We start from the raw sequence: 18,713 nt of genomic DNA, 5'->3' as shown, positions 1-18,713 counted from the left end.
GGAAGGTGGGGTTTGGAAAAGCGCCGACTGTCCAGGGCTCGAAAGTGGATCCCAAGGTGACTGCACTGGGTCAGATGTGGGTCATGACTGGCCGCTGTGGTAAACACAAGAGTTTGAAAAGTAGAATGTGGACAGTCCCATGAAGCTTCTTGCGCACTGTGCTATTCTCTGGCTGGAGTAAAGGTCCCTCAAAGACGGAGGTGGGGAGTCGGTGGTGGAGGAGGGATGGGGGAGGAGGTGGCGGGTGAAATGGTGTGGCGATACAGATTCACGATATAACCGCATAGCAATAAGGGTGATGCCTCCACAGAGAGTGGTCAGTCTAGGTTCAGAAGTGAGCATTGTGACAGAGTAGATGTTGTACTTTATAGTTTATCCCAGGCTCACTTTAACATTGCAGAGCGTGTGGTGCAGAGCAGTGACAGCAATGCATTGCACCATTTGACTGTGGGTCTTCTCCAGATCCACCTGAGAAAGAATAATTACCGCAAAACCATTCAAACCGCCGCTCCCAAACTGACTTTTCCAAAACATAGAATAGAAAATGACACTAGGGTTAGGAATAAATCCAGTGGGCGGTCCATCTACAGCTATTTTTATTCTTAAATCGCTGCAGTATTTAAAAAAAACTCAGTCTATTTTTAAAGCATGGCATTTGATCAACTGACCGGTAAATCTGACGTAAATCGCACGCACCCTTTTTTTATACAATCCACCATCCGCCACAAGTTGACAAACTATCAGTTTCGTTTCTCCTCGCTCTGTCAGTGTTTTTTTTAAATAATCATTACACGTCCTTCTCTCTATCGTTAAGGTAGTCAAATTAAATCTCGAAATGATATCTTTTAGAAGTAATTTGAGTTGCAAAAGTTGTAGGAATTGAAGGTCTGTGGGATGTTCTGGTCGCTAAGCTTGCTTAACCTGGTGCCAACAACTGCATTATAACATGTAGGAGTGAACGACTTAATTGCCAGTAATAGATATGTACCCTGTGCCCCTTAAGTTTATTAATTCACCAATGTGAGTCATTCCAAACACGCAATCTTTCGGGCATACGCGCGCTTGAGTGACAGCTAAGCAATGTTTGCGCCTTATGTTGTATGTTTAAAATCAGAATCCAAGGGGTAATGATTTATCAAACACTTACTATCAAGGAAATGTCAGAGGAAGGGCACCTTGCGATTCACTGACGCACACTCAATCTACAGAGGGACGTATAGAAGGCGCTTGCTCTGAGTGGAGCTGAAAACACTTAAGTGGCGTTTCCCAACGTTTTTTTTTCCTCTTCCCCCTCCCTGTCAGATCTGTTGCACTGCGAAACATGGTGAGTGACATTGACCGTTTCTTTAGTTTTTTTTTAATAAAGGAAAAAATGTTCTTTTTCTTGATCTGGTTGATATTGGCGGAAACTAGAGCAGGTTAAACAAGTTTTTTTTTGCTGGTTGTCTAAGCAAATGAGTGAGTTTGGTGTGTCCGACAATGCCAGGGTTAATTTGTAAGGGTTGCCTTTTTTTTGCCTGTCGCGGGTGGACGGTGGAGCTGTCCGCGGTGCTGAAGCTAGTTCCAAACGGAAAGCGACGCCGTGAAAAATTTGCTGTTCCTGCAACTGCCAACATTCCAAGGTTATCCTTGCCTCCCCGCACCGTCACCCCCAGCCCCTTAAACACCCAAACCCCGGCCTTCCCCAACTCCCCTCCCCACCCAAACCCACCGGACAAAACTTTGATTGAATTATTTCGAATGAATTTGATAACCTGAGACAGATAGACAATTTCCGCTCTTGCCATTCATGGTGCTGGAGTGGCTCTTTGTAAAACGGGTTACATCAGTGACCAACAGCGTCAGCCCCCATCCCACCCCCACCCCCCCCATCTTCGTCCCCAGCTTCCAAAGAAAGCCCCATTTTCAAGCTATCATCTGTGCCGAGGGAGGGGGTGGGAGATGAGGGTATCGGAGATGGTGTAGCATCGGGGAGCGCCTACCGGGAGTATTCCCAGCTAAAGGAACCCAACGCGCGGGCTGAGTGACAGGAAGCAAATGGGGCGTTAAATTAAAGATTCGTATCGTTTCGTGGAAGCGAGAGCCCTGAACAGTCCGTGAGCTGAAAGCCAAAGTAGTGGACTCGAGCCGCAGATGGGAGTAAGCGGAGGGGAGGCTGCAGTTTAGCAGCCCCTTTGAATTGAACATCACACAAATAATAAATTGTAGGAAATACCTTCTCACTGCTTCACATCCCGAAGGTTCAGGTTCCTCCCTGGGCGCTTGCTCTATCAGGAACACCGATGGTTTGAATCAGACTGTTCAAAACATTATTTGGGGATCGCTGTTTTACACCCATTGCTTCATGGCTGTTTCCAATATTCCACAGGATTGCACAGAGCTGAAAGGCATGACTAAACCAACAGTCAGCGTTGCCGAGAGTTCCTCCCCGGGACAGACCAGCAGAATAGACGCCGTTGGAGTAACCAGAACTAGCCTGGAAACTGAAGCCGCGGGGGTATTCCAGGTCGCGGTCCCCGGCTCCCAAACCACCGAAAGCAAAGCTGTCTCCCTCAAAGAAGCCCAGTCTCATGGCTCTGACGAGGGCACGGTTGGGATCTGTAAGAATGAGTCCACCCAGCCCAATTCCGTCGTCCATCAGGATTCCATCGAAATGTTACCCCGTAAGGATACTGCTGTCGAGAGCAATGATCGCACCAACACGGTTCACTGTAAGATCGCCGAGGTGGAGGTTAGCTATGGCACTGGCATCCCTACAATCCAACAAAACAATACCAAGAGCAGCTGGGTCACAAAGAGCCAGAGCACGGTGTTACTGGGGACAGATGGAAACACCGCTGTATTCCCCGGCACTCTCAGCGGGGTGAGTGTTTCCAAAGATAAGCTTGTCATGCAAACAGTTAAACTGGGAGGTTAAAAAAGGGGGTTGTGGGTGAGGGGTAGTGGGGACGGTGTGCGGGCTGGTGGTGTAGGCATGACACTCCAGTTTGGAACTTTGCAGATCCATGTTATAGTTGTGTTCTCGGGCAAACTTTTGTTCAGCTTGATTTCAGAATGGAGGGTCTAAGACAGAGAAAGGGCAGATTTTCCAATTCCACTTTATTCAGCTAAGCAGGACAGCTGACGGGTCAATTTTATAGAAAGTGGCACGTAGCCACGCAGGTTATTTAAAGAGAAGTAGACTCAAAATATTAAACTGTTTGGTTTTGCTCAGCTGAAGCCCAGTAATTTCGGGCTTGTCCCGACTTGATCAAGATGGTATTGGTCTTTGTAATAAAAAAAAGATCAAAATCCCGTTAGAACCAGTCGCCTTTGTTAAAGGCAGTGCTGCCAGATTTGAGTTGCATCTTATGTTTCCCTTAGGAAGATGAAGGAGATGAGAATAAAGCCAGAGGGAACTGGTCGAGGAAGCTGGACTTCATTTTGTCCATGGTCGGCTATGCGGTAGGACTGGGGAATGTCTGGCGTTTTCCCTATCTCGCATTCCAGAACGGCGGAGGTAAGAATCAAAGAGCATCGGGCACAGAGAGGACGAGGAGCAGAGACAAAACATCGAGGGAGGCTAGGAAATCCATAGGAAAGAAAGGAATGGGTGCAAACGGTCGAATGGATGTGGGGGTTCACAATGGGCGATAGAGAAGGGAAAGTCAATCCCCATGCCTGTGAAACACACAAAGCAGTGAATAATCAAGATGAATTCTATGATTTCAACAAAAAATCCACAAAGTCTGACCTATCATTCGCCATTAAAACACACAAAAGCTTAAAAAGAACCTCTATTCCTTTCTCGGTTCCTCGGTATGAGTGGTTAGCGGTAATTAAAAATTAAATTGGTCAGGGGTACAAGAGAGGAAAATAAAACGGCCAATGTGGTGTCAGGTAGGAAAAAAAATGGGGTTTGTCTACAATAAAAAGGGACATGATGGAGGAGAGAGAGAGTGTGGAGTTTTCTTGGTTCATTAGTCCGCGAACATCAACGAGGTTCTGCATTCTGCGGCAGCGGTCTCACTGCTGAGGTGAATTTGCAGCAGAGAGGGAGAGAGAGAGGGGCCAGTGCATTGCTATATTGAATGCTGTTAATAGTACTTCTCATTGACCGAACCCTTCCCCAACGAAAAAAAATCGAACTAAATCTGCTACCTGCATTCCGAAGCAGCCTGGGTTAATATTATAAATACTCATTTGAAGGAAGCGAACCAACATTAGCATCCCCATTGTTGAACCTACAACAATTATGTCTTTTGGCATAGTAGTATTTTTTTTAAAAAACTTCTTAAATTAGATTGATTTGTGACTTCCATGTGCATCTTATTTGTGGCCAGCTTCCGCGAATAAAATACCCGTGGAGTAATGTTGTTGAAACGTGTTAATTTACTAAATTATACGAATCTAAATCATTAGGAAATGGCACAGAATACTCACTCACTTTGTGCACACTGACGAGGAGAGATTGGTTCGCAGTGAGGGGGTGGGGATGGGGGTGGGGGGTAGTTTCCACTGAAAATGACATCTTCACAAGAAAGCACTTGACTCGTATTTTAAAATGGGATGGATTGGAAATATTTGTAGCCACGTTTTAGCCTGGGTTTGTTGACATCAGGGTATAAGACCCAGCTTGCAGATGGTTGAATCGGGAAATGCTGTGTATACTTTCAAATATGTATGCACGTTTATCGGTAAATATCTGAAAAATAAACAAATTAGTTGACATGGATTTAACAAGTAACAAGCTATGAAATGCAAGCTCAGCAAAATATAAGCAAAGAACTAATTTATATATTTTTATGGGATGGGCGCATTCATTTATCAATACAGTTTATCGATTTTAAGACGTGTGTAATCATTTAGAGTTTAGCTTTTTGAAAGCGTTAAAGTAAGAACAAACATTGCAAATTCGTCATCCTAAAACACATCAATGAAGATATTACATTGCCGTGTTGAAGAATATAATCACAACTTGAGCATTTCTCATCTGACCTTTAAACAGTATGGTCTTATGTCGAATTGATGCATCATGACTGTGATTCTCCCCTTTCCCCAAAAGTTATTCTGAAAAGCGTCCAACAGTGTTGGAAAATATGACACTTCTCCCTCTGCATTATCATTGTTCAGGCGAACGCTGTAATATATTTGGAATCACATAATACATATCAATCAATTGAAATACTTTTTGATATCATGTCCCAATTGTTCCTATGTATTCATTGCCGGTGTCAATAAGTCTTTGCCAATAGTTGATATATAAATTCAGAATATATGAAACGGGAGCAAGTTTCAGTTCCTATGCACGTAATAGAAAAAACACCATTGGCGCGAATATTGGTAGCGCCCATTCAACACAAGTGGAAAGACGCGTCAGATTTTACCTCTACCGTGACTTAGAATCCGGTTCAAGGTGTCGACAGTTACCAAATCACTGCAAAGCCGTGCACTACATGAGCCATCCCCTACCGGAGCTACATGCATGACAAAATAAGCAAATTCTAGCGTGGGGTTTCTGGATTGACCGTGGACCCTTGTCAAGCTTTTTCTTACGCTCTGGCCTTGGACGCCAACTGATAAAGTGAGAGTCCTGCCTGACCAACTGCCCCAACATTCCCCAACAGCGTCCAACCAAGCTGTTAAGGCCCACCTAGTGTTTTGTCCAGTAGGCGGCACTCTCAGGAAATGAATTATTTTTGTAGGAAACCTCCTGGATTTGGGCCCTTTCTGTGGGAATGGGTTTCAGATGGTGAGCCGAATTAGAATTTAAGAATATTGACTTCGGGGCGCAAAGTTGGTGTCAGGAATCAACTCACACATCCATTGGTTTGAGCTGGTCCTGAATACACAGATGGAGTTTATCAAAGGTCACAAACATTTGCCCACATGTCGAGAGTTCTCATTGTGAGCGCCCAGTTTTATTCTCTCTGTACCGTGTCTTTGTAAAGCACAGTAAAATCTACTCGGTTTGTTTGTGTGTGTCGGAGGTTGCACTCCAATTAGCTCACCCGGAAGTAAACCTGCAATTCTTATTTATCCTTCTTAAACATTACCTGCTGGATCTTTCCCCACATGACACTGTTTTGTATTCCCTAATTCTTAACTGCTGAAGTTCTTGATCGGTATGATCCTACTCGTTCGTCACTGGCTGGGACTCGTATTTATTGCCAGTCCCTAACTGCTCTGAATGAGGTGGTGGTGAACTGTATTCCTGGTACCACTGAAGTCCCTGGAGTTAGGAAGTTCCACAATTTTGACCCAGCAATAATGAAGGAACGGTGAGATAGTTCCAAGTCAGGATGATGAGTGGCTTGGAGGGGAACCTGAAGGAGGTGGTGTTCCCTTGTATCTGCTATCCTTGTCCTTCTGGAGGGTAGAGGTCACAGATTTGGAAGGTGCTGGCGAGGATGTGTTGTTGAGTTCTGGATGAAAAGCAATTTTTGCTTTGTGTACGTTATTGGTGAATATATTGGTGCTGGCTGTATTTTAGAAAGGCAGAGTCCTGGACGGACCTGAGTGCTTTTAATACCAGACAATATCAAAAGGAATAACTTTTTCAAAGCCGTCACAACAGGATTCCTGCGGGGTAGTTTCTGCTATTGAGCTGTAACGTGGTTGTGGTATCTTAAGGATTCACAGGATGAGGAGATAGATTTTCGATGATGACTTATTTGCAATGCGTGACAAAAGACTCGTGAACGGATTACACTTGTAGGGAGAGACTAATGTTTAATATGTGCATATAATATTGGCCTCCTGCGGCACAATGGTATTGTCCCTTCTGAACCAGATGATCCAGGTTCAAGTCCAATCCTGTTTCAGGGGTATGCCCTAAGATCTCACAACAGTTTGATTAGAAAATACGTGTGTCCATATTTGTAACAAAATAGGTTCCATGTCGGCACCTAACTGTTTCATATGTAATCGATAACAGAGTATTTCTTAATATCACCCACAGTTTGGAGTTAGAATTGCTCCAAAAGCTGCGGTTGGGTTTGATTTCCTGTTTGATCAATCCAAGACAGATCCATATGAATGTGTACAGGCAGTTCAATGTTAATCGTATCCCTTTGCATTGCTTTGGAAGAAGGGTAACTGGGAATGAAATAATCCGGGTCTCGAAACTACGTCAGAATCTTACCTGAAATTCTCTACCATTAAAAAAGTCAGTATTCCACCAATTATCGTTTTCTTAAAAGAAAAAAAAGCAATTCTAGTCTGGGAGAGGACATGAAATTCGTTCGTTTCGAATTAAATTCGAATTTATTGTTGTTATTTAGTTTCTCCAAACAGCGGAGAATTTATTTTTTGTTCGGTTATGGAGGTCCTGAGCATTTTTCATCTTTTTGCTCAATCGAGATCATGCAGCCTCTGACCATGTCCATTAGTTTATGAACCTGTCGTCGCTGAAGTACATTGGTGTGGCCTGATCATGGCTTTACCTTTTAGCATCAGCTTTGGTTAGAGGAGATGAAGTACTCAGTTTAGATTTCGAACTAAATTTGGTTTTGAAACAGACATTCAGTCACTGAACGTAGAGTATTCTGATGCAAACAAACAAGAATAGAAATTGCTGGAGAAACTCAGCCGGTCTGGCAGTAGAGAGAGAAAAATAGAGTTAACATTTCCAGTCCAGTAACCCACTAGAAACTTTACTCTGTTTCTCTCCCCACAGAGAAGGCCAGACCTGCTGAGTTTCTCCAGCACTTTCTGTTCTTGCTTGTGTCGGATTTCCAGATGAAGAGTCATCTAGACACGAAACGTTCGCTTGCCCTCTCTCCATGGATGTTGTCTGACCCACTGTGATCTCCAGTAGGTTTTTTTTCAGTACAGAGTCCAGCATCTGTAGGAATTAGTTCCAACCTATCAGCAGTTCTTTGTTTCATTTCACTGAGCTGGACTGAGTTACGATTTTGACTCGGTTCAGTGTTGTCGAACTTTTGAAGAAGATTGGCGCCCGGGTGCCGACAGTTGTGCTTCCAGTTAAACTAAGACAACCTGCCGAAATCGCAATGAGCACCTTGATGCTTAATGTTGGTCAGAAATGGAGATGAACTGTGTTTCAAAGTTAGCATTTTGGAGATCCCCCAGTTGAGTGACTGCTAGCACGAGGCAGCTCACTGACCTTTGAATATGTTGCATAAATCAAAACGTTCTCTTGTTTAAAATCTAAAATGTTGCAAAGTGTTGGAGCTTATCTTCAAGCTTGATATAAAATCCACCAAGTGCAACTCTAAAAAGGTACCAGAATGTACAGACAGTTCTCAAACACCCGTTCAGTTGTGTCGGATCTGGAATGTTCGCGGAGGTAAAAACAATGACTGCAGATGCTGAAAACCAAATACATGCCTGAACTGCTGTGCTCTTCCAGCACCACTAATCCAGTATCTGGAATGTTCGCGTTTAGTAAAACTTCGAAAAAATACTATTAGATAACCGCTCTCGGCTTGAATTCTGTCACAAATAGGTTTCTTCGCGCGAAAATGCCAGCTCCAGCTGCAAAAAGTATGCATTTTTAACAGTCTTACTCATAGACACGCATCGGCAAAAGCACACATTCCCAAATTGGGGAGAGACTGTAATTCAAGATAGAATAAGGGAGACAAAACGGTAGGAGCAAATTATTGAAGCCGCTGCAATCTGTTCTGAAAACAAAAACAAAAATTGCTGGGAATCAAAGTGGGTCAGCCAGCATCCGTGGAGACAGAGAGCTAACGTTTTGAGTCTAGATGGTTCTTTATCAGAAGAGAAAATGGTATTCATGTACTGGAGACGGGGCCTAAGGGGCAACCTTTTCATACAAAGGGTGGTGTGTGTGTGCAATGAACTGCCAGAGGAAGTGGTGGAGGCTGGTACAATTACAACATTTAAAAGGCACGTGGATGGGTATATGAAAAGGAAGGGTTTGGAGGGGTATGGGGCAAGTGCAGGCAAATGGGACTAATCAGGTCAGGATATCTGGTCAGCATGGACGAGTTGGACCGAAGGGCATTGTACATCTCTATGACTCTATGAATTATAGACTAAACTGTAACGGAAATGAAATGCAAAAAAGACCACAGTCAGAAGAGCCACAGTCTTATTGAATGGTTAGATGGGCCGAGTGGCCTACTCCAGTTCCTAATTCCGAAGGTCTGTACTTCACAGGACGGGATATTTATTCCTGTGTTTGTCAAAATCCAGTGTTTGGGTCAGTGCACAGAAATGACCCCCTAACTGCCTGAACATTTCGGTTTCCTTTCAGAGCTACACTTGGTGGATTGTATACCAAGTTTGAAGATAAGGGCCAACATTTTCTTATTTCAAAAGAAATGCCTTTATGATTTCTCCTTGATGTAATGTATTTGGCTTAACACTTTCAATGAATCAGGAGGTATATTTGTGCTTCAGCATCGGGTGATCATTTCCTTCGACTTTGCTTTTTTTCTTTCAAAATAACGCAGGCGTTAAAATTGGTGTTGTCTTTGTGAAATTTCTCTCAGTTCGACAACGGCGAATTAAGTCTCACTAAAGTGGAATGTCGGCTTCGCGAGAATGCTGGCTGCCTTTGGTTCCACCACTAACCGCCAGCAATATTTACACGTGTCAGAGACTGCAGCACTTTGTAAATGTGATTTGAAATCTTATTTTAAGAGGGGTTTAAAGCTGCTTTCACGGTGATATCCATGCGCTGCACTTATCACCCTCACCCAGAGATGTGAAACCTGTTAGGAGGAGGAAGTGGCCCTGTTTATCTGCAAAGAATTAATTATAGTTTCGAGTATGCCTCTGGGTTATTAAAATTACAAGATGCTGTAGTGATGATGTTATCAGGAATCGGAGTATGGTGGGGTGGGGGAGTTGAGGGGTGAAATCCCCAATTCGCGTCCAAAATTTGAGGCAACAATTCACTTGCGTGAAATTGCACTCAGTTTCTCTGCCAATTTCATTAGCACGTGCGGAATGGGTACGTGATCCATTAACTTTGAAGTTCCGTGGAGGGGCTTTCAATACGCTCGAGTGGCACATTCTAAAGACAAGTTAAAACTATGAGTGACAGGCCCCAGAGAGGTTTGAGGTCAAAAACAGAAGTTGTTGGACAAGCTCGGCAGGTCTGGCAACATCTGTGCAGAGAAATCAGAGTTAACATTTTGAGTCCTGCGACCCTTCCTCAGATAGAAGAGCACCGAGGGCAATCGATTCCAAATGGCCCGGTAGAGGAACGGCGTTACCCCTTAGAGTTGTTCTGGTTATGGGCGTGTGTATGATCCCGACCTGAACAGGATAAAAGTTGAGGAGTTTGCTGCCCTTTCATTTCCACAGTTCAAACTTTTCTACCCAACAGCCATCAGGGACAATCGGCTCATAACTTAGGTCCAATTGTTTTATTTAATCGCGCATCTGATTTGCACCCCTATTACGTAGAAACAGAGAGAATAGGAGCAGGAGTGGGCCATTCGGCCCTTCCAGTCAGCTCCACCATTCATAGAGTCTTAGAGTCAGACAGCGTGGAAGCAGACACTTCGGTCCAACCAGTCCATGCTTACCATAATCCCAAACTACATTAGTTCCCCCCCTCCCCCCTCCCCCCCCACCCCCCATCCGCCCCGCCTGCATTTGGCCCATGTCCTTCCAAACATCTTTTATTCATGACCTTATCCAAATATCTTTTGTTGTAACTGCACCTGCATTCACAGAAACGACTCTCTGTGTAAAAAAAAAGCCCCTCCAATCCTTTTTAAATCTTCCTCCTCTCACCTTAAAAATATATCCCCAAATCTTGAAATTCCTTGCCCAAGGGAAGAGACACCTGCTCTTTACCTTATCTATACCCTTCATGTTTTTATAAATCTCTATAAGGTCGCCCCTCTACTTCCTGCGCTCCAGTGAAAAGTCCCAGCCTACCCAACATTTTTTTGTAACTCAAACTCTCCATTCCGGGCAACAACCTGGTAAATCCTTTCTGAGCCCTCTCCAGCTTTGATAAAATCCTTCCTATCACTATTCACCATTCACTATGATCATGGGTGGTCTTCCAACTCAGTCCCCTGTTCCTGCTTTCTCCCCATACCATTTCATCCTTTTAGTCTTAACAACTATATTTGACTCCATCTTGAAAATATTTAATGTTTTGGCCTTAACTGTTTTCTGAGGCAGAGAATTCCACAGGCTCCCCACTCTCTGGGTAAAGACATTTTTCCTTATTTCAGTTTTAAATCGTCTATCTCATCCTTAGACTGCGACCTTGGGTGACTGTCTGTGTGGAGTTTGCACATCCTCCCTGTGTCTGCATGGGTTTCCTTCGAGCGCTCCGATTTCCTCCTACGGTCCAAAGATGTGTAGGTTAGATGATTTGGCCATTCTAAATTGCCCATAGTGTTAGGTGCATTAGTCAGAGGGAAATGGGTTTGGGTGGGTTACTCTTCAGGGGGTTGGTGTGGACTTGTTGGGCCGAAGGGCCTGTTTCCACACTGTAGGAGATGTAATCCAATCAAATCTTTCCAGTACTATGCATTTTAGGATGTAGCTACATAGGAAATTCAATTTTGGTGTGTGGGTGTGTTGGGGGCGTGGGCTGGAGGGGTTTGGTCGTGGGTGGTGAGGTGGGGAGATATGTTTCTTGCTTCAAGAAAAAAAGCTGCTTTCCAACTGGGACCTCCACCCCCACCCAACAGATAAAGCTTCCAGTACAATAAAAGTACTGTGAGCTCTGGGGACACAGAAAATGCTGGTGAGATTCACCAGTTCTGGCAGGAGGGGGAGAAACAGAGCTAAAGGTTTGAGTACCGTACGTCCTTTTATTGCAAAAGGAGCTGTAAAAAGGAAGTTTTTATGCAGTTGGCCAAAGTGGGTGGGAGGAGCTAGGACAGAAGGAGCAAGTGGAACAGATGAGAATTGTGACCTCGAGCAAAAGTCAAAGGGAGTGCCAATGGTAGCAGAGAGGAGGAGTCATAGAGGAAGGGTAGGTGTTAACATTAGGTGTTAATAGCAGTGCTTGGAGTAAACCCACATAAGCAAGACACTGAACCAGAATTGATCAGGGACCTCGAAGTGAAGGAGCCATTGGGAAGTAGTGACCATAACACAATAAGCTTCAATCTGCAGTTTGAGAGGGAGAGGGTACAATCGGAAGTGACAATGTTTCTGTTGAATAAAGGGAACTATAGAGTATTGAGGGAGGAGCTGGTCAAAGTTCAATGGTGCAATACCTTAACAGGGATGACAGTGGAGGAACAATGGCAGATATTTCTGTGTATTATGCAGAAGATGCAGGATCAGTTCATTCCTAAAAGGAAGAAAGATCCTAGGAGGAGGCATGGGTGGCCGTGGCTGACGAGGCAAGTTAAGAAACAGATAAAGTTAAAAGAGAAAAAGTATAACATAGTAAAGATAAGTGGGAAAACGGAGGACTGGGAAGCTTTTAAAGAACAACAGAGGATTACTAAGAAGGAAATACGCAGAGAAAAAATGAGGTACGAAGGTAAACTGGCCAAAAATATAAAGGAGGATAGTAAAAGCTTTTTTAGGTATGTGAAAGGCAAAAAAATGGTTAAGACTAAAATTGGGCCCTTGAAGACAGAAACAAGGGAATATATTACGGGGAACAAAGAAATGGCAGAAGAATTGAATTGGTACTTCAGATCTGTGTTCTCTGGGGAAGACACAAGTAATCTCCCTGAGGTAACAGTGGCTGAAGGACCTGAACTTAAGGAACTTATATTTGCTAGGAATTGGTGTTGGAGAGACTGTTAGGTCTGAAGGTTGATAAGTCCCTGGGGCCCAATGGTCAACATCCCAGGGTACTGAAGGAGGTGGCTCGAGAAATCGTGGATGCGTTGGTGAGTATTTTCCAGAGTTTGATAGATTTGGGATCAGTTCCTATGGATTGGAGGGTGGCTAATGTTGTACCACTTTTTAAGAAAGGTGGGAGAGAGAAAGCAGGAAATTATAGACCAGTTAGTCTGACCTCAGTGGTGGGAAAGATGCTGGAGTCTATTATAAAGGATGAAATTATGATACATCTGGATAGTAGTAACAGGATAGGTCAGAGTCAGCATGGATTTATGAAGGGGAAATCATGCTTGACTAATCTTCTGGAATGTTTTGTGGATGTAACTCTGAAGATGGACGAGGGAGATCCAGTAGATATAGTGTACCTGGACTTTCAGAAAGCTTTTGATAAAGTCCCACATAGGAGGTTAGTGAGCAAAATTAGGGCGCATGGTACTGGGGACAAAGTACTAACTTGGATTGAAAGTTGGTTGGCTGACAGGAAACAAAGAGTAGTGATAAACGGCTCAATTTTGGAATGGCAGGCAGTGACCAGTGGGGTACCGCAGGGATCAGTGCTGGGACCGCAGCTTTTTACAATATATATTAGTTATATAGAAGATGGTATTAGTAATAACATTAGCAAATTTGCTGATGATACTAAGCTGGGTGGCAGGGTGAAATGTGAGGACGATGTTAGGAGATTACAGGGTGACCTGGACAGGTTAGGTGAGTGGGCAGATGCATGGCGGATGCAGGTTAATGTGGATAAATGTATGGTTATCTACTTTGGTGGCAAGAACAGGAAGGCAGACTACTACCTAAATGGAATCAATTTAGGTAAAGGGGCAGTACAAAGAGATCTGGGTGTTCTTGTACATCAGTCAATGAAGGTAAGCATGCAGGTACAGCAGGTAGTGAAGAAGGCTAATAGTATGCTGGTCTTCATAACAAGAGGGGTTAAGTATAGAAGCAAAGAGGTTCTTCTGCAGCTGCACAGGGCCCTGGTGAGACCACATCTGGAGTATTGTGTGCAGTTCTGGTCTCCAGATTTGAGGAAAGACATTCTGGCTATTGAGGGAGTGCAGCGTAGGTTCACAAGGTCAATTCCTGGAATGGCGGGACTACCTTACACTGAAAGACTGGAACAACTGGGCTTGTATACCCTTGAGTTTAGAAGACTGAGAGGGGATCTGATTGAGACATATAAGATTAATAAAGGATTGGACACTCTGGAGGCAGGAAACATGTTTCCGCTGATGGGCGAGTGCCGAACCAGAGGATGCAGCTTAAAAATACGGGGTAGACCATTTAGGACAGAGATGAGGAGAAACTTCTTCACCCAGAGAGTGGTGGCTATGTGGAATGCTCTGCCCCAGAAGGCAGTGAAGGCCCAGTCTCTGGATTCATTTAAGAAAGAGTTGGATAGAGCTCTCAAGGATAGTGGAATCAAGGGTTATGGAAATAAGGCAGGAACAGGATACTGATTTAGGCTGATTAGCCATGATCATATTGAATGGTGGTGCAGGCTCAAAGGGCAGAATGGCCTACTTCTGCACCTATTGTTTATTGTCTATCGTCTATTGAAGGGATAGAGGGATAGAATGGGTTAAATCAAAATGGAGGACATCATCTGAAGTTGCCCAATTCAATATTGGGTGCTCCTCCTGATGAAGGACTTTTGCCCGAAACATTGATTTTCCTGCTCCTTGGATGCTGCCTGACCTGCTGTGCTTTTCCAGCATCAGTCTGATCTAAACTCTGGTTTCCAGCATCTGCAGTCCTCACTTTTGCCCAATTCAATATTGAGGCTGTAAAGTACCTAAGCAGAAAATGAGCTGCAGTTCCTCCAGCTTACATTAGATAGTGCATGTCTGTTGATGCTATGTCAAGAAATAGTTAACTCCACACAACCTATCCTTCTGCTAATTCTCTGAAGGAACTACAAATTAAGTTAGCTCCCCTATTCTTTTTTCAATAGCTCTACATTTTTAGAAAATGCTCTTAGCATAGAAAATTCCTTTTGAAAGTTGCTATTGAATCGGGTTCCACCAACCTTACAGAGAATGCACTCCACATCACGAATAAAAGATAATTTATTTTCATTTATCTTGGCTTTCTGGCCAAATATTTTACAATGGAGCTCTGTGGTGATAAGCTGTCCTACCACATTTGCCATATGTCCCCAAACAAAACTCCACATAATTTGCTCACAATTGAATGGACAATTTGGGGAAGGTGGCAATTCTTTCAGATTGCTAAATGCCCTGTAAAGGTGGTGATAGACCTTCACCCTGAATCTTGGTAGATAATTCTATGATACCTGGGTTTCAGACCCCTGTCACAGCATCATTGCCTTCCAGTGTTTTTTAAATGTTGGGTCTTGGATGCTGTAACACAGTCAATGCTAACACTAAAAATGAGCTGATAAGGAAGTGAAATTTGTTCAGGCACAAAGAGTCATAGAGTCATAGAGATGTACAGCATGGAAACAGACCCTTCGCTCCAACCCGTCCATGCCGACCAGATATCCCAACCCAATCTAGTCCCACCTGCCAGCACCTGGCCCATATCCCTCCAAACCCTTCCTATTCATAAACCCATCTAGATGCTTTTTAAATGTTGCAATTGTACCAGCCTCCACCACTTCCTCTGGCAGCTCATTCCATACACGCAACACGCTGTGTGTAAAAAAGTTGTCCCTTAGGTCTCTTTTATATCTTTCTCCTCTCACCCTAAACCGATGCCCTCTATTTCTGGACTCCCCAACCCCAGGGAAAAGACTTTGTCTGTTTGTCCTATCCATGCCCCTCATGATTTTGTAAGGTCACCCCTCAGCCTCCAAAGCTCCAGGGAAATTAGCCCCAGCCTGTTCAGCCTCTCCCTATAGCTCAAATCCTCCAACCCTGGCAACATCCTTGTAAATATTTTCTGAACCCTTTCAAGTTTCACAACATCTTTCTGATAGGAAGGAGACCAGCATTGCATGCAATATTCCAAAAGTGGCCTAACCAATGTCCTGGTACAGCCGCAACATGACCTCCCAGCTCCTGTACTCAGTACTCTGACCAATAAAAGAAAGCACACCATATGCCTTCTTCACTATCATATCTACCTGCAACTCCACTTTCTAGGAGCTATGAACCTTCAAAGTTTGGGAGAAGATTTGTAGCTCGGGTGCTCGTTGTGGTTCTGTTCGCCGAGCTGGGAATTTGTGTTGCAAATGTTTCATACATCAGGAGCATTTCTAAACTGACAGCCAGACTACTGTGACCACTAGGACTCATAACAGCACACAAACCAACAGCCACTCTCAGACAACAACTCACCAGAACGAAGGACCCGATACCCAACATGAGAAAAACCAATGTAGTGTACAAAATCCCATGCAAGGACTGCACAAAACACTACATAGGACAAACAGGAAGACAGCTAACGATCCGTATCCATGAACACCAACTAGCCACGAAATGACACGACCAGCTTTCCTTAGTAGCCACAAACACAGATGACAAGCAACATGAATTCGACTGGGGCAACACTCCCATTATAGGGCAAGCCAAACAGAGAACAGCCAGGGAATTCCTAGAGGCATGGCACTCATCCACAGACTCTATCAACAAACACATCAGCCTGGACCCAATATACCGGCCACTACAGCAGACAGCTGGGACTGACAACCGGAAGCGGCAGAGACAGGCCACTATAAATGCCGGAGGAAACAGCACAGAAGCGCTTCACAGGAGGCTCCCAAGCACTGAGGATATCACCTAGATAGGAGACGAAACGTTTGCAAGACAAAGTCCCAGCTCGGCGAACAGAACAACAACGAGCGCCCGAGCTACAAATCTTCTCCCAAACTTTGAACACCTACGGGCGAGAGACGCTAAGACAAGCCAGGAAATGGGAATCCTGTGCCAACCGCCTAAGCGCCACATACGAACAACTCCGGTTCCTGCATGAATGCCGAAAGAATTGAATCCTTCCACCATGTGTCAGATACAGACCACCAGTCAACAATCCACAAGCCAGGGACACAGCCAGGCAGAACGGATTCAGGATGATCCAGGTAATGATTACAGATGCTCACAACAGACTACACAAATACAGACAAGAAATTGCCCGCCAAAAATCGTTAATTTCAAAAACCACCAATCAGGAATGGACCCGGACCATAGAACAGGCCGTCACCATAGGACAGAACAGGACAACACACCGCAATAAAATGGCACTCAAAGAAAAAATGGCCAAACTAACACACAACAAAGAGGACACCACAACACACACCTGGTTTAAAAACCTCTCCCACAGACAGCTCACAGACACGGAAAGAACAATACTGGCCAAGGGACTCAACTACAACCACAGGGACGCCAAGACAGCAGACTTCCTAGCAGCACTAGAATGCACACTCAGGAACAACGGACTGACAGAAGAGACACAACAAACAGTGAGACAAAGTATCGTACCGCTGATAACAAGAAAAAGACAAACACATAACCTCAACACCAAGGAGAGGGAAGCACTAAAATCACTAAGAAACGATAAGAACATAATTATACTACCAGCAGACAAAGGCAGAATGACGGTCATCCTGGACAAAGCAGAGTACATCCAAAAAGCACAACAACTACTTGCAGATACCAACACCTACCAAAAGAGGGAGTTTGACCCCACCCCACAGCTCACCAATAGGATAAACAACACACTGAGGAATCTACAAAAAAACGGACAGATAACCAGGTCTGACCTACAAAGAATGAAACCCGAAAGCAACAACACCCCCAGATTCTATGGACGACCCAAAGTGCACAAACCAGACATCCCACTCAGACCCATAGTATCACTACCAGGGACACCATCACACAAACTGGCTAAAGAACTACAGCAGAAACTGAAACACCTGATCAGCAGATCCAAACAATCTATACAATCGACACAGGAATTCTTGGACATCATCAGAAATATACACATAGACAAGGAAGAAACTATGGTCTCATTCGATGTAACGGCACTGTTCACCTCCATCGACAAAACCCTAGCCAGAGAAACAATAGCCAACCTGCTGGACAGACATAACAGACAACAGGACGTTGAACCTATCAACAAAGACGGCATACTTAAACTACTGGACTTGTGCCTCACAACACACTTCACATTCAACAACCAGATATACGAACAAATCAATGGCCCACCCATGGGCTCACCGATCTCTGGACTCATAGCAGAAGCAGTAATGCAAAGGTTAGAACAAACAGTCTTACCACAAATTCAACCCAAACTCTGGGTCAGATATGTGGATGACACCTTTGTAATAATTAAAAACACAGAAATAGAGAACACACACCAGATCATCAATGCCACACTCACAGGAATCCGATTCACTGGAGAGGAAGAAAAGGACAACCAACTCCCATTCCTAGACGTGATGGTACAGAGAACACCGAACAGAGAGTTCACCACAAAGGTTTACAGGAAAGCCACACACACAGACCAAGTCCTAAACTATGAAAGCAACCACCCCAACGCACGCAAACGAAGTTGCATCAAGACACTATTCAAAAGGCCACAACACACTGCAGCACACCAGAACTACAAAAAGAGGAAGAGGAAGACCTATACAAGGTATTTGCCAAAAATGGATACCCTCGCAATTTCATCAACAGATGCCTAAGGGAAAGACAACGGAACGAGGACATGCCACAACCCAAAGGACTAGCCACACTACCATACATCAGGAGCATTTCCGAACTGACAGCCAGACTACTGCGACCACTAGGACTCATAACAGCACACAAACCAACAGCCACTCTCAGACAACAACTCACCAGAATGAAGGACCCGATACCCAGCATGAGTAAAACCAATGTAGTGTACAAAATCCCATGCAAGGATTGCACAAAACACTACATAGGACAAACAGGAAGACAGCTAACGATCCGTATCCATGAACACCAACAAGCCACGAAACGACACGACCA

At 44.3% G+C, this 18,713-nt stretch overlaps 1 protein-coding gene across 4 annotated transcripts in view; it reads left to right on the top strand.

Moving 5' to 3' along the window:
• The window catches only part of slc6a5 (solute carrier family 6 member 5), a 65,197-nt gene that overhangs the window by 91 nt on the left and 46,393 nt on the right, over positions 1-18,713 (top strand). Inside the window, exons 1-3 of one of the 4 annotated variants that reach the window (XM_072592760.1) lie at positions 1,132-1,324; positions 2,369-2,863; positions 3,364-3,499. In XM_072592760.1, the coding sequence (XP_072448861.1) occupies positions 1,322-1,324; positions 2,369-2,863; positions 3,364-3,499 (634 nt within the window). In that variant the 5' untranslated portion in view covers positions 1,132-1,321. Of the gene's footprint in view, positions 1-1,131; positions 1,325-1,550; positions 1,623-1,932; positions 2,864-3,363; positions 3,500-18,713 lie in introns of those variants that run through there. The other 3 variants (XM_072592762.1, XM_072592763.1, XM_072592759.1) reach the window with 3 other exon arrangements.

This window comes from Chiloscyllium punctatum, chromosome 22, assembly GCF_047496795.1.
Source record: "Chiloscyllium punctatum isolate Juve2018m chromosome 22, sChiPun1.3, whole genome shotgun sequence".
NCBI lineage: Eukaryota > Metazoa > Chordata > Chondrichthyes > Orectolobiformes > Hemiscylliidae > Chiloscyllium > Chiloscyllium punctatum.
The sequence above is the reverse complement of the archived record's forward strand: the minus strand, read 5'-3'. Positions and strand labels throughout refer to the sequence as shown.